This window comes from Petaurus breviceps, unplaced genomic scaffold (genome assembly GCF_028583685.1).
Source record: "Petaurus breviceps papuanus isolate PSGF00001 unplaced genomic scaffold, PetGlider_PUasm1.0 551, whole genome shotgun sequence".
Taxonomy (NCBI): Eukaryota; Metazoa; Chordata; class Mammalia; order Diprotodontia; family Petauridae; genus Petaurus; species Petaurus breviceps.
In genome coordinates, this window is record NW_027186372.1 from 1,678,176 (window position 1) to 1,694,722 (window position 16,547).

Here is a 16,547-nt window from a genome sequence, read left to right on the forward strand (position 1 = left end):
GAAAAGAAATCATAAGGAACTGATCAAAGTTGAACAATTAACATTCCTACATGGAAAAACAATAATTGTAACTGATGAAACTTTTCTCAGTATGAAAACAGTTGAAGGGAATAGAAATATATATATATATGTATATATATATATATATACATATATGTCTATATATGAGGGTATGTGGGCATATGAATACACATGTGAATATGCATATATATGTTTACAGTTATACATAGAGGTTACAGGACCAATTGAATAGGAAGGGATGATACTTAAAAGGTGAAATTAAGAGGTGAGAAAGGAATATAATGAGAGAAGATGGGGAGAGACAAAATGGGGTAAACTGTCTCATTTAGAAGAGGCAAGGGAAAATGATGACAATGGAGGGGAAGAATAGGAAGGCAAAAGGGAGCGAGTCAACCTTATTCCCATTGAATTTGGCTTGGGGAGGGAATGAAATACACACTAAATAGGGTATCTCACCCTACAGGAGAGTAGGGGGGAAGGGGATCAGAGGGGAGATGGTGGAAGGGAGGGCAGGCTGGGGCAGGGAGGGTAGTTGGTAGCACCCACTTTTGAAAAGGGATGAGAAAAATAGGATGATCAGGGGGATTCTGAAATTCTTCAATGGTGTAAAGTAAACAGCTGAATCACCAACCTGCCAACTTCCCAGCACGTAAGTAAATAACATATACATTAGTGAAGAATGTCTATTTAGGATGTCTCTGCAGCAGGGTGGGACCTCTAAAATGAATGAGTCTTAGGACAAGACACTAGAAAGAGACCTGGATTTGAAGTCAGAAGACTTGGGTCTGAATTCCATCTATGTTTTTATGTGAACTTCAGCAAGTCATATCATCAATCAAGACTTCAATTTGCTTATCTTTAATATGAGAGGGTTTTGTCAGAGGATCTATAAGGTCCTTTCCAGATCTAAATCTATTGGCCCCATGAAGTCAAGTTATCTTTGAATGAAAGCTTAGAGCTACAGACTACTTCCTAGTCTGAACCATGTTTCCTCCAGGAGTGAACTAAGATCCTTGTGCCTGAACCGTGAAAGGTAAGGTTTCATCTCTGGAGGAAATGGGCACCCACCTGCAAATTATGCTGCTTCCTGCTGCACTTGGGATGAATGGGTTTAGGTCAGTTCCAAAGGTATCTTGCATCAAGTTCTAGGCCCAATGGCCCCTCTTGGTTTGGGCTCTTAGGGAGATGCAGACACTTACCTCATAAGCACAGACCCATTCTTTCCTGAGAAAGGTGGGTGAGGGGGAATCTCACAGATGGTGGCAGATGTTAAGGCATTAGGCAACAAACAACCAATTTTGGTGGTCAAGAGGATGAAGCTAAGTAGAAGGAGAAACTAATATACTAGGTTTGTTTCTTCATTGAAGAGTCTGAATCTATCTAAAAAATGACCAATAGGAAGTTTTCTACGTGTGAGTTTATTTTGTTTTTCTTACAGAGAATCAAGGGCGATCTGAAGAGATTAAATGGCATTTTTATCACCAACAACTAAGACTCTCTTGGGATTCTTCATCTTGGTTCTTTGTGGATTCCCAGGTGAACAATGCTCTGAATCTTGGTTGGAATACTGCTTTTCCTCCACCAGAAACCATAGAAAGGAACTCAAGTTTCCTAGAACATATACTTTCTGTTCCCTTTGGGGGCTCTAATCTTGGATTTCAAAACAGAAATTTTTTTTAAATATGGTGCCCTGAATTTATTATAAAACAATAAATTACCTTACTAAAGTACTGTATGGATTAGCAGCCATGAATTTTGTAGAAGGAAAGTGCCCTTTGTTCACAATGATGTGGGATGAGGCAGTGAAAGAGGGGATTTGTTCATAACCAAGAATCTTTAAGTTTCCTCTGCACACTAGATGGAAATTGCTGTGTTCTTTGAGCACCTGCTTTGAATCCATCCTTCTTAGTCCCTGCTAGGTTTTATTCTTCCCGTCTAGGAGAAATATTCCTCCAATTCCTACAAGGATCATGAACAATGAAAGGGCATTCTTTTATTTAGTCTTGGGTGTATCCTTGTGCTGACCAGATCTCCCTTTCCAATCCAAAAAAATTAGGTGACTCCCTATTGCTTCTAGGACTAAATATGAAGTCTTCAGCCATGCGTGTAAATACCTATATTGTCTTTCTACAGCCTACCTTTCCAGACATTTAATATTGCTCCCCTTTAGATCACTGAAAATATGAAGTTCTCTTGTCCACAGTTCTAGAGTATTCTCTATGACAAATTCCATAGGGAATGTGTATCATTGTAGTCTCAAGCAGACCTTATATACATGAAGTCCATTTGTGAGCTAAACTCAACATGCTATCTCTCTTGCTTCAATGCTTTCTCAGAGTGTCCCCTATACTTGGAATACACTTCTTTCTCCCTTTTACTGCACAGAATTGTGCCTTCAAAGAGCATCTTAGATGAATCTAAATTTTGTGAAGCCTTTTCTTTTCATGTGAAACTTTCTTCTGAAGGCCTTAGTTCTTAGTGTTCTCTCCCTTCTGAAATTATTTCTTATGTTCTTATCTTTGTACATGGTAGATTCTCCCAAAAGAATATAACCTCTTTCAATCTAGAAAACATTTTGATTTTATCTTTTTTCATATCATAGGTGCTTAATAAATGTCTGTTGAATTGAAATGATGAATTAATCTATTAACTTTGTTTTTCTATATCTTGGTTATAGGGGCTTTCAGCAAATTTAAAGAACAGTCTTTTGAAAAGGTAAGGTTATCTTTCTATAATGTAAATCAGGCTTCACATCTCATTTCATTTATAATCCAGAGCTTATATCCTCATGGTGAGGGTAGGAAACAGAAAGAACTAATACTGAGATGTTAGAAGAAAAAAAAAGCTCTGGATCTAAGCATAGGAAAGAGGCTATGTGACTCAGTGGATAGAGAACTAGTATTGGAGTCAAGAAAACAGGGATCAAGTCCCACATCTGACTCATAGTGACTGTGGGACCCTGTTGGCAAGTCTTTTCAGATCTCAGGTTCCCAAGTAACTCTCTCAAACGTGTTACTGGGAAAAAAATCATCAATCATCGTTTTATGAGGAAGTTACTCACTGGGAGCTCCCTTACACCCATCAATAAATATAATGCATATACGTGGATAGGTGCATGTATGTTTATATATTTAAATATATGTACATGTATGTATATATACAGGTGCATATAAAGATTTGAGTAGAATTTAGAATTTATTGAAGGATATATATTTATATGCACATGTTACATGAGTATATATTACATACATTCAGTGACCACAAACTATATACATACATACACAAGGTATATGCATGTATGTTTCTCTCTGCTAAAATATAATGAAAAGTAGAATTTAAACTTAAATGAAGAATATAGAAAGATGCATAAGTAAGTTTTTGCACCTTAGAAAAGCACTACATTCCATGCCATTGGCAAGGGACACCAAAAGTACCCTAAATCGTATGTTATATGGAAGGGCAGGGTAGGTACCACCCGGGGGGGGGGGAAGGTCAAAGATCCCAAAGACATCACGAGGTTGATGATGGAGAGATGATTATCACTCCCTCCTCCCACCCCCACCCCACAGGGTAATTTGGCGGTTTCTTGTCTAGCACATTAGTATTTATTTGCTTCCTCACATTTGGCATCCTGACATCTACTAGAGCATAGAGGGAAGGGAGAGGGGTAGTAACCCTCAGAGCAAATACATCTTTAGGAGAGGTGACTGGAAGATGATTTGAAGCAGGTATATGAGGGGACCACTCCTGAGAGTCAATTGTTAATTTTTCAGTATGATCATTAATACCTCAAAAATTCCAAAAGCTATAGGTTAGGATTTGGGGTTTTTTTTTGTTTGTTAGTTTTTGTTTTTATTTTTGCTTCATTGTCAAGATTTAAGAAAGTGACAAATAAAATGTCAATAGTAAAGATTAAACTTAAAAGTGAGTCATATATACTTTTTTTCTGGAGAAATTATTATTACCTGTACACACACACATATACACACACACACACACACACACACACACACACACTACTCAAAGTATCAAGTGAGAGTTTAGAGTGAGAGGTCTGAGTTTTATAGAAGAAACTAAGGCCCCAGAAAATGGGAATGAATTGCCCAAGGTGATAGATATAATTTATTTAACAATTCCTGAAGTGGAGATTGAGATTAGGTGGAATCAGATAAAGACTAAATTGCTGTGATTAAATGCATAGCTTTCTGGGAAAGTCAGAGGGGAGAAATATATTCGGAAATTAAAGTGACAAAACAAAAAAGTCAATGATTACAATAAAAATGAGTGAAAAGGCACATAAAGTAGACTTGGATTTGTTTCAATGTTTTATTAATCTAAATTGCTCCCAGTTTGGAGCTACAGAAAACAAGTTTACAATGTAGAGAATAGTTAAAATTCTCACTTCTCAAAAATGCAGGACTTCGTATTTACAAAAGAATATTCTACTCATCATTCATTTATCTCCCTCCGTAAATACCATTGAAGGGGGCAGAGCCAAGATGATGGAATAAAAGCAGAAACTTTCTTGAGTTCTCCCCCAAACCCCTCCAAATACCTGTAGAAAATTACTCTAGACAAATTCTGGATCAGCAGAGCCCACAAAATGACAGAGTGAAACAGATTTCCAACCGAGGACACCCTGGAGGGTTGACAGGAAAGGTCTGTTGCACCAAGCTAGGAGAGGAGTGCAGACCAATGTTGGTCATGCCAGCACACAGCAGACCCTGGTGAACCTGGAGCAGGCCTTGGGGATTGAATCACTGGCAATGGTGGCAATTTCCAGACTTCTCAACCCACAGATGCCAAGGACAACTTAGAAAATCTGTAGGAAAGGTCTGTTGGACCTGGGCAAGAGAGTTCAGTCCAGTTACAGCCCCTGGGCTGTGGCAACAGTGGCAGCAGCTGCTTCTGGAGCTCTCGGTCCACAGATGATTGGGGTGTCCAATGGTTAATAAGAAAGAGATTACAGGAATCTCTCCATTGGCACTGAGGCACGATCCTCTTGCTTTGCCCACACTTGGATCAGAGTTGCAGTCCTAGGTGGCAAACCTAGAGCAAGAAAGAACGCTGGCATGGCAGAGTCTGTGGTGGCATGGAGAGAGAATCCTCCTCACAGTTCTAATATAGAAAAGAGTGGTTGTGGTCACTCACAGACCAGAGGACAGACCAAGTGAGGAGTAAATACCTCTCCTTTGATCATACCACCTTGGACTAACTGAAAATTCACAGGTCCCTAGAAGTATCTCTGAAAACAGTCATACAAAACCCCTGGACACCGGGACAGTACACCCTCCACACCAGAAGCAGAGTCCTACACTAACAAAAAGTCAGGTAATTGGCTGGAAAAAATGAACAAACAGTGGGGAGAAAATCAGAATATAGAATCTTACTTCAGTGACAAAGAAGATTAAAACATACAAGTAGAAGAAGACAGCAAAGTCAAAGTTTCTACATCCAAAAGCCTTCAAGAAAAATATGAATTTGTTGCAGGCCATGAACAAGCTCAAAAAATATTTTGAAAATCAAGTAAGAGAAGTAAAGGAAAAATTGGGAAGAGAAATAAGAATGATGCAAGAAAATCATGAAAAATATCTCAACAGCTTGCTAAAGGTAACCCAAAAAATGATGAAGAAAATAACACCTTAAAAATAGACTAACTCAAATGACAAAAGAGGTACAAAAAGCAAATGAGGAGAGGAATGTCTTAAAAAGCAGAACTGGCCACATGGAAAAGGAGTTTCAAAAGCTCATTGAAGAAAATTATTCCTTCAAAATTAGATTGGAGCAAATGGAAGCTAATGACTTTATGCGAAATCAAGAAATTATAAAACAAAACCAAAAGAATAAAAAAAAATAGAAGACAATGTTAAACATCTCATTGGAAAAACAACTAACTTGGAAAATAGATCCAGGAGAGAGAATTTAAAAATCATTGGGCTACTTGAAAGCCATGATCAAAAAAAGAGCATAGATGTTATCTTTCAAGAAATTATCAATGAAAACAGCCCTGATATTCTAGAACCAGAGGATGAAAGAGAAATTGAAAGAATCCACCAATCACCTCCTGAAAGAGATCCCAAAAGGAAAAGCCCTAGGAATAGTGTAACCAAATTCTAGAGTTCCCAGGTCAAGGAGAAAATATTGGAAATAGCCAGAAAGAAACAATTCAAGTATTCTGGAAATACAGTCAAGGCAACACAAGATTTAGCAGCTTCTATATTAAGGGATCTAAGAACTTGGAATAGCATAATCTGGAGTTTAAAAAGGAGCTAGGATTACAACCAAGAATCACCTACCCAGCAAAACTGAGTAAAATCCTTCAGAGGAAAAAAATGGATATTCAATGAAATAGAGGACTCTCAAGCATTCTTGATAAAAAATAAAGCTGAGTATAAAATTTGACTTTCAAACACAAAAATCAAGAGAAGCATAACAAGGTAAACAGGAAAGAGAAATCATAAGGGACTGATTAAAGTTGAATTCTTACGTTAGTACACGGAAAAGTGATATTTGTAACTCATGAGACCTTTCTCAGTATTTGGGTATTTGGAGGGAATACACATGCGTATATACACACATACACATTCACACACACATACACATATACATATATAGAAACAGATATATATATATATATACACATACATATATACAGACAGACATAGATATCTATATCTATATATATATATATATGTGTGTGTGTGTGTGTATACATACATATAGACAGAGGGTACAGAGTGAGTTGAATAGGAAGGGATGATATTTAAAAATAAAATTAAGGGGTGAGAGAGGAATATACTGGAAGAGGGAGGAAGGGAGAGGTAGAATGGCATAAATTATCTCACATAAAAGAGGCAAGCAAAAGTTTTTGCAGTGGAGGGGAAGAAGGGACAGGTGAGAGGGAACGAGTGAAGCTTACTCTCACTGAATTTGGCTGAACGAGGAAATTATATATATATATATACATATATATATATATACATATATATATATTCAATTGGATATGGAAATTATCTTATCCTACAAGAAAGTAGAGGGGAAGGGGATAAGAGAGGGTGGGATGATAGGAGAGAGGAAAGATTGGGGGAAGGGTAATCAGAAGAAAACACTTTTGAGGAGGAACAGGATCAAAGGAATAGAATAAATGGGACAGGGCATAGGATGGAGGGAAATATAGTTAGTCTTTTACAACATGACTATTACAGAAGTGTTTTGCATGACTACACATGTGTAACCTACATCAAATTACCTGCCTTTTCAATGAGGGTGGGTGGGTAGGAGAAGAAGAGAGAATTTGGAACTCAAAGTTTTGAAAATGAATGTTAAAAATTATTTTTACATGTGACCAAGAAATAAGATATACAGACAGTAGAGTATAGAAATCTATCTTGCCCTATAGGAAAATCGAAGGCAAAGGGAAAAGAGAAGTGGGTGGGGGCAGGAGGAAGGAGAAGGGACAGAAGGCAGGGCAGATTGGGGGAAGGGGTAATCAGAATGCAAGTAGTCTTGGGGTGGGGGAGGGGAGAGATGGGGAGAGAATTTGGAACTCAAAATCTTGTGGAAGTGAATGTCAAAAAAATTAATTAATCATTCATTAATTTAATTAATAAAGCTTTTTAAAATACCATTGAAATTAAGGGCCCCAGATTTCCTGCATTGGTTATCACCTTTACTTTATAAGCATTGCCATACACTGGCATCATCCTGCACATACCCAATATCACCTTTGTTGAATAGACTCCTCTGGCATCCTAGCAATGATCTGGTTGCACTTTTGAGTCAGGGGTCACCAGGTTATCCTGATAAGTCCTTGATTACTGGCATTCTTGTGCAGGGATATTCACCCACCCCAACCTGCTTCCATTCATTTTCTGATGTCTATCAAGCCTTGCCTGGGTTTTGATTCCAAGAATTTTTTTCTTGTCAGCAGCTTTATTTTCTTTGTACAGGAATGTAAAATTCCTGATGTTGAATTTTCTTTCACCAATATGATCCTCAACTCACTTCTGACTTAATATATAAATCTTAGGACATTTCCCAAGGCACATTAAAGTTGTGACTTGCCCAGAGTTACATAAATAGTAAATGCTACAGATGGAACTTGAGCTCAGGAATTTCTGAAACTCAGCCTGGCACTCATCAGATCATTGATTTAAGGCTGGAAGGGACCTTAAAAGTCACCAAGCCTAGGGCAGCTAGGTGGCATGGTAAATAGAGCACCAGCCCTGGAGTCAGGAAGACCTGAGTTCAAATCCAGCCTCAGAAACTTAACACTTACTAGCCATGTGACCTTGGGCAAGTCACTTAACCCCAATTGCCCTACAAAAAGCAAAAAATAAAAGTCACCAAGCCTAATACTTTCATTTTATAGATTAGGAAACTCAGAATTTAGGGATGATATAGTTCCTAAGTGTCTCAGATAGGATTCAAACCCAGATCTTCCTGACTCTTAAGTCCAGTGCTCTATTTACTATGCAGGTTGCCTTTTTTGAGGCTAGGGGTAGGGTAGGGGTAGGATAATAATGTCTGGACAGTTCTAAAAATGAGCCACACCAACTAAAGTTAAGTGAAAAAAATATAGGTCTTGCTCTTGGCAGAGCTATTGCTCTCCACCTATCATCTCCTTCCTGTCATTTGCCAGTTGTTGTTATTAACACTATTGGTGACTGTAACAAAGAATTGTAGATGTTCAGAATCAAGGAAGATCAGTAGGGTCTGAATGGCTGGAATGTTTTCTAAGGAGGCTTCATAGAACTAGTCCTTGATTGATGGGTAGAATGTGAAGGCCAGAAACAGTAACTTCTCTATTAGAAGCAACCTTAGGGTCTGAGACATAATAACTAATTCATGTTTGGTAGGTGGGGAGAATGGAGATGGGGAAGGAATTGCAATTCTTCCCATTAAGGGAGACATTTTGGCTTAGAAGCACAATCTTATATACAGAATATAACTTTAGACTGATTCCCCTCATAGCCCTGGCACAAATCAGATCCTGCTATAAGTTGGTCTCCCAGGCACAGGATACTCAGCAGACACTGGTTTTGAGTTCCATGTTACCATGTTTTTGTTATTCTTGCAGTATCTTTGTCAGAAGTACCCACCCAACTATGGAATTTGCTCTAGGGAATATAATCCAGTTTGTGGTAAAGATGATGTGACCTATATAAATCTCTGCTTTTTTTGCTGGACATTTTGGTAAGTGCAAAAAAATTCAAGATGGTTCTCCTTCTGTCCTGCCAAGTGATTAGCAGGAACCTAGAATCACCCAGAGGCATTTGCTGCCCCATCGCAAAATTCATTTGGAAACCTTAAAATACTATTGTAATGGCAGTTACCATTATAATTAAGCTTCCTCTGAAATAACTAGAGGGTCTAGACTCTTTCTGTGCACAGAACTCTTCGCTACTGAATCCAGTCTAGTATTTGGGGTTGTCTTATTAACTGCCTAGGGTGGTCTTGCCAATTATAACTGCAGCTCCCTCTATAGCTCTTTATGGTTTGCCAGGTGTCTCTTGGAAAGCTGTTCCCTTAACAGCCCTACAAGGTATATGGTGTAAGTATATTCTCCTAGTTAGCCAATTCAGCTGTACACTCTTGATCTTCATGCCTCAACTAATTCCCCAAACACAGGCATGGATAGATCACGAGAGAGATGTATCGCAAAGAATGTTCCCTCAGGATCTGCCAGCATATCTGATTCCATGGTCTATGCAAGCTTATGTCACCTCTTCAATTTACCCATTAGTCTGTGAAGTGATTTTCTTAAATACAAGTCTAAGTCATGACGCTACTCAATAAAATCTAGTGGTTCCCAATTACTTCTTAGGATCATGTATAAAATTCTATGTTTGACATTTAAAAGTGGTATTCAAATCCCAGCTCTGCCACCCTAGACAAATTACTTAATTTCTTCTGGATATAGTATATGGAGCAGATAATTTCTCAGTCCATCTAAGCTCAAAATTTTCTACTTCCATCACTGTCTTCTTTTTTCTCTTGGCAAGGAAATTGAGGTTAAGTGACTTGCCCAGGCTTACCCAGATAGTAAGTGTTAATTGTCTGAGAACAGTTTTGAACTCAGGTCCTCCTGACTCCAGGACCAGTACACTATCCACTGTACCACCTAATTGTACACCTATGACTGTTTATGTAGAAAAGATACCCCCACTTAATTCCCAGGCAATGTCATAGCATTTATTCATAAAACACAAAGAACCACAATTCTCCCTCTTGAACTCACATGTATATTCCAAACTATTATCTCCTCAAGAACATTTCAAATGTAGAGACTCAGCCTTCCTGATCCTTCAATAGGGGTGTACTTAGTGGGGCCATAATTGAAGTATCCTTCAGGTAAAAGGCCAGGAATCAAATGGTTCACAGTTGCCTCCAAAGACACTGCTGGCTGCCTTAATTGTAGGTCCTGGTATTCAATGGAAATTGGGCAAACCAAGATAATATGACCCTCACACTAATTGGTTATGCTCAATCTTCCTGTAATTTACAAACATTTCTAGGCTCCCTGGGAACATATAGGGACATGATGACCATATTTGACCAAGTGAAGTTTCTTCTTACAATGGCTTTAATGTCCAAAATCATTGTTCAATCTTCCTATATGGATAAGGCTGTCTGAGAAGTTTCCCCTTGGCTCCCATAGGACAGTGCTGAAGTTTTGCATCTACATGGAATTTTTTTTTCTTTCTTCAGGAATACATATCAAGGTCGAGTGCGTCTTAAGAAATTTGGTCACTGCTCTGAAAGGGATTAAGAGACATAGTTTTGAAATGACTCTTTGGACCATTCCATTCCATGAACTGACTGCAGACAAATACCTCTTTCTCAACTGGTCTTGCCTGTTCATCAGTCATTGTATGCTGAGCAAATTACTTTGTTTTATTCAGAAGAAATCTTCTTCCAAATGTCCCTCTTTTTGAAAGCATAAGACATCAAGTCTATGTTCACTCCATCTCCTACCCAGATATACTCAATTAAACTGCTATTTCTGCACTAACACATGACTTGGTAGGAGGTCAAATTGGCACATGAAGATAAACTTGTACAAAAATGATAATAGAACATGTGTGATTTTCCAGAGATTTGGGGGAGAATAGCAGTACTAGAAAGAAAGAAGTTATCATATGAGCCAAAATGGTTAGGATCTAATTTGGGTTCTACAATTAAATCACAGTATGAACTAAGCTAAGTCATTTCCTCTCTTCACGCCTCAATTTCCTCTTCAGTAAAATACTGGTGTTCCAGTTATGAAATTCTATGTTACATGTTCTCAAGCATTTTTCTTCTCTAAAAGTCTTTGGTTTAGTGTCATGAAACCTCCCAGCAGCAAAATATGGTTTCATCATCTTGTTAATAAAATATCCATCCTGAAAGATTAGATTCTCATTCATACAGATGTCTCTAATGAAAGTGGATTTTAGGACCTGAAGTATTCACATAATCTCCTCAGTTCTCCAGTTTTTATATGTGTAGATATTATCTTATTTCCTATCACATTATACCTCAGGATCCCATTGTATAATCCTCTGCTAAATCCTGAGTAGATTGTATGTACTAGTTTGGTATAGAAAAAAGAGCCAAGATCTTAGACACAATAGAGCTGGGATGAAGACTTGGCTCTTTCACTCCCTCATTGTGTAACTCTAGTTACTCTAGTTAGTAACTCACCCCTCTAAGTCTATTTCATTATCTGTAAGATATTAAACTATGTAATCTCTTAGAACTCTTCTAGCTCTGGTGTTCTTTGATAATGATTGATGATTAGAAAGGAGTTCAAGAGATACCCACATTCTCTTTCTCTATGATGGGAATGTTAGATGTAGAAAAGACCTCCTCTAGTCCAATCCATACCTAGACAGGAATTCCTTCTCCAATATCCATGGCCAGGTCATTCTAGCCTTCGTTTTGAAGACCTACAGAAATGAGACACGGGAAGAATACTGCCTCTAAGGTAGCCCATTCACTTTGGGGCATGTTGAATTGTTAGTAAGTTTTTTTTCTTTACATCAGTGATTGCTCCTAATTCTGACCATTGGGCATCAGCAGAGAAAAGACATTTCCCTCATTAGCATCATAGCCTCTCATGTACTTGAACACAATAATCTTTTTTTCTCTTAGCTCTGCTCTTTTCCAAGATAAACATAGCGGAATGCACTATGCATGTATAAAGTTGGTTTATCATTACATAGGCTTATCAGGGCAAAAGGTATGCTAATAACTTCACAGTAATCAATGCATGCAATCAAATTGTACTGGCTATTAACAACACAGCAACAACCTTTCTAGAAACAGTTCTTAATTCCTAAAAGTCTAGGCAGCAAGAGTGGGGAAACTTAGGCCTCAAGGCAACATGTATTTCTCTAGGTCCTCAAGTGTAGTCCTTTTACTGAATCCAAACTTCACAGAACAAAATCATTTAATAAAAGGCTTTGTTCTGTACAACTTGGACTCAGTCAAAACAAGGACCTAGAAGGCCAGATTTGGCCTTGAGGCTACAGGTTCCCCTGGCAGGGTAAGTGTCTCATATAAACACTCACCATAACATTCCCTGTCTGCCCAGTTGTATTCCCTTCTTAGCTCTGATAGGCCTTCATCAGTTAGCACTATGCTCACATGAATATAGAATGCTTGAATATTAAAGTGAAGGAAACGGTGTCTGTCCTTGTCATTACCCTGGATCAGGCCAGTAGCTAAGATTGATGGTGGGTTTTGGGGGTTCTTGTCAAGGCATTTACAAATTCTATAGAAGTTCTGATTGGTGATAGATTGCCTAAGCTTATGACAAAAAGAAACTATCAATTAAAATTAACATCAATAGCAAGTATTGAGGAGTTATTTACTGAATCTAGGGAGCACGCACCCACATCATTAGTAGCTGTTACCAAACTAGTAGCATATTTACACATACACATTTAGTTACTATTTACAAAATCTGGAGGGCACATGGATGTCATCCTAAAAGCACTGGCATTCAGTCAGCACTTAATCAATAGGGCTTATACACAGGGCTGAGATAAATAGAGGATTAGGGATAGCCACTCAGCTGAACTCTCTCAATAATTCCCTCCAACAAACTTTAAAATAATGCCTCCAATCAAAATTTGGAGCAGCAGAGCCAACATAAATTTGAAGTGAGACATTTTTCTGACCTAAGAAAACTTAAGAGGAGAAGTCTGTGGCAACAGGGTGGAACCCAGTCATGAGCCCACATATGTAGCAGCTGTATGTAACAACGGCAGAAGCTTTGGGATCTCTCAACCCAAGAAGGCAAGGGGGTAAGACAACCAGTCAGAAAGAGATTTCAGGGGACCCTTTGTTGGCAATGGGTACAGCTGGTGCTGATTGACAGCTCTATTACCTAATGTAGATAACTTTGTGCAAAAGTGTCATTTGCAAACCTTAAAATTCTACCAAAAGGCTAGCTGCTGTTATTATTAACATTACTTTTATTATAAGTAAGAGCTATTTTGTATGATAGGGCAACTAGGTGGCACCAAGGATAGAGTGCTGGGCCTGAAGTCAGGAAGATGATGAGCTAAAATCTGGTGTCAGACACGATCTATGTGACCCCAGGCAAGTCTGTTTGCCTCAGTTTCTTCATCTCTAAAATAACTTGGAGAAGGAAATGGCAAACCACTCCAGTATCTGAAAAGCAAACCCCAGATGGGGTCACAAAGAGTCAGACATGACAAACAACTAAACAACAGCAACAAAAGACTTCTGGGTAGCAGTTCTAAATCATGTTTCTAGGCTGGGGAGGAGCATTGCTGGTGGGCCCCGAGGGAGCAGGGGCCCTGGTCACACTACCAAAGCAAGGAGGAATGCTAGTATCTGCAGCTACAGGAACCGGAACTCTTTCTGAAAACCACAGTACATACATATGCAGGCGTGCAGGCATACACACACACATAGAATCTGAAGCATGGGACAGTGCCTTCTCGCTCCCAGGTAAACAGACCCTGACTGATGTAAAGCTCAAAGTAAAAAATAGGCTAGAAAAAAATGAACAAGTAATAACAAAAAAATTGACCATGAAAAGCTACTATGGTGACAGGGAAGACCAAGACATAAACTCAGAAGAAAATAACAATGTGAAAATAGCTAAAAAACAAAGCCTCAAAGAAAATGTTAATTGAACCTAAATACAACAAGAATTCCTCAAGTAGTTAAAGAAAGTGATAAGGGTGGTAGAAGAAAAAGTAAGAAATGAGACTAATGTAAGAAAATATGAAAAAAAAAGAATTAATAGCATGGTAAGAGAGGCACAAAATATTACTGAAGAAAATAATACCTTAAAAGACAGAATTGGTCAAATGGAAAAAAGAGGTCCAAAATCTCACAGAAAAAAAATCCTTAAAAATGAGAATTGGACAAGTAGAAGTTAATGACTTCATGACACATCAAAAATAATAAAACAAAATCAAAGCAACGAGATATTAAATATCACATTAGAAAAACAACTAATCTGGAAAACAGATCAAGGAAATATAATTTAGGAATTATGGAAGTAATATGGTGAAATAAAGGCAGAAACTCACCTGAAATCTCCCAAATTCCTCTCCAAAAGAATTTAAAAATATTACTTCAAAATGAATTCTAGAGTGGCAGAATCATAAAAGGTAGGAGTGAAACAATATGTTAGAACAAGACAACTTAGAAGTCTGGCAAGAAAGGTCTGCCTCATTGGGATGTGAGTGGAGTACATTGTAGCATAAGCAAAGCCTCAGAAAATTAACAACAGGCTTTGGTGATGGTGGAATCAGGAGTTCTCAGCTTACGGATGATAAGGGAGTCAGACAACTCATCCAAAACTATTACAGGGAATTCTTGGCTGGTACTGGGTGCAGGACCCTGTTGCACTGCCCATATGCAGTTCCAGGTCACAGCCCCAGGGCAAAGAGGAGCACTACCTACTGTGGGAATACCTACAGTTACAGGGGAGTGGGGGCCCTGGTCACAGTTCCAGGTCAGAAAAGAGTGTGGTCACTCACAAACAAGAACACAGGCCAGGAGAGCAGAGACCACACCTTTCCTTAGATCATACTTGGAAGAAAAAAAAACTTACAGACCCCCAGAACTATTTCTGAAAACAACAGCAAGAAAGGTATAAAAATACCTGGGAGTACACCCGCCAAAACAAATCCAAGAACCATACAAACAAAACTATAAAAAACTTTTTTACAAAGAAAATAAAATTTAAATAATTACAAAAGTATTAATTGTTCATAGTTAGGCAGGACCAATATAATAAAAATGAATTTTTATCTAAACTTTATATATTTAACATCATCCCAATTAAATTACCAAAAATTATTTTCCTGAATTAGAAAAAATAATAACAAAATTCATTTGGAACAACAGAAAGTCAAGAATATCAAAGTAACTAATGAAAAATTATAAAGGAAGGAAGTTTAGCAACTATATTATAAAGCAGTAATTATCAAAACTATTTGGTACTGTCTAAGAAATAGAAAGGTAGTTCAATGGAACAGAGTGGACAAACAATTGACAACAGGAAATAAATATAATAACCTTGTATTTGGCAAGTGTAAAGACAAGATTTTGCGATAAGAATTCTTTATTTGGACAAAATTATTGGGAAAACTGGAAAGCAGTATGGCAGAAACCTGGCATAGACCAATATCTTACACTATTTACCAAGAAAAGGTCAAAATGAATTTAACAATCTAAGTGAAATACATGAATATTTACTAAAATATAAATTACTTAGATTAAGAGAAGAGGAAATGAAATTTATAGATGACCTTATCTTAGAAAAAGAAATTAAACAAACAAAAAAATGAGCTCCCTAAGGAAAAATCCCCAGAATCAAATAGATTTCATGAATGAATTTAACCAAAAATCATGTGATTATCTCAATAGATACAGAATTTTTTTTACAAAATGTTACACTCATTTCTATTAAAAACACTAGAAAGCCTAAGAACATATGCAGCTTTCCTTAAAATGATAAGCATTACCTATAACAGGGATTATCTAAAAGTCTTCCCAATATGCCCCTTATCATCATTATTATTCATTATTGTACCAGAAATGTGAGTCATGACAATAAGAGAAAAGAAAAAAAAGGAATTAGAATAGACAGTGAGGAAACAAAAACTATGACTCTTTGTAGAAGATATAATAGTATACTTAGAGAATCAACTCAAAAAACAGTTGAAATAATCAACTTTAACAAAGTTGCAGCATATAAAATAAACCCACATAAATCATCAGCATTTCTGTATATTACCAACAAAGTCCAGCAGTGAGATATAAAAAAAGAAATCCATTAGAAATAATTGTAGGGGTGGCTAGGTGGCTCAGTGAATAGAGCACTGGCCCTGGAGTCAGGAGGTCCTGAGTTCAAATCCGACCTCAGACACTTAACACTTACTTACCTTAGGCAGATCACTTAACCCCAATTGTTTAGCCTTCCCCCCTCCAAAAAGGAAAGAAAGGAAGAAAGAAAGAAAGAAAGAAAGAAAGAAAGAAAGAAAGAAAGAAAG

At 37.7% G+C, this 16,547-nt stretch overlaps 2 protein-coding genes across 4 annotated transcripts in view; one reads left to right on the forward strand and one right to left on the reverse strand.

Moving 5' to 3' along the window:
- LOC138172491 (serine protease inhibitor Kazal-type 9-like) overlaps positions 1-16,547 on the reverse strand; it is an 81,270-nt gene that overhangs the window by 39,398 nt on the left and 25,325 nt on the right. The window lies entirely within an intron of this gene.
- On the forward strand, positions 1,488-11,033 carry LOC138172490 (ovomucoid-like). The gene is made up of 4 exons (XM_069102261.1): positions 1,488-1,557; positions 2,699-2,736; positions 9,101-9,216; positions 10,732-11,033. Exons 1-4 carry the CDS (start codon positions 1,488-1,490, stop codon positions 10,790-10,792), a joined length of 285 nt encoding a protein of 94 aa, XP_068958362.1. The 3' UTR covers positions 10,793-11,033.

Excerpts from the sequence above, each read along its gene's own strand:
- LOC138172490 (XM_069102261.1), top strand. The coding sequence starts at position 1,488 with ATGGCATTTTTATCACCAACAACTAAGACTCTCTTGGGATTCTTCATC. Across the intron at positions 2,737-9,100 it reads AAGAACAGTCTTTTGAAAAG|TATCTTTGTCAGAAGTACCC; the intron begins GTAAGGTTATCT and ends TTATTCTTGCAG. Across the intron at positions 9,217-10,731 it reads TTTTTTTGCTGGACATTTTG|GAATACATATCAAGGTCGAG; the intron begins GTAAGTGCAAAA and ends TTCTTTCTTCAG.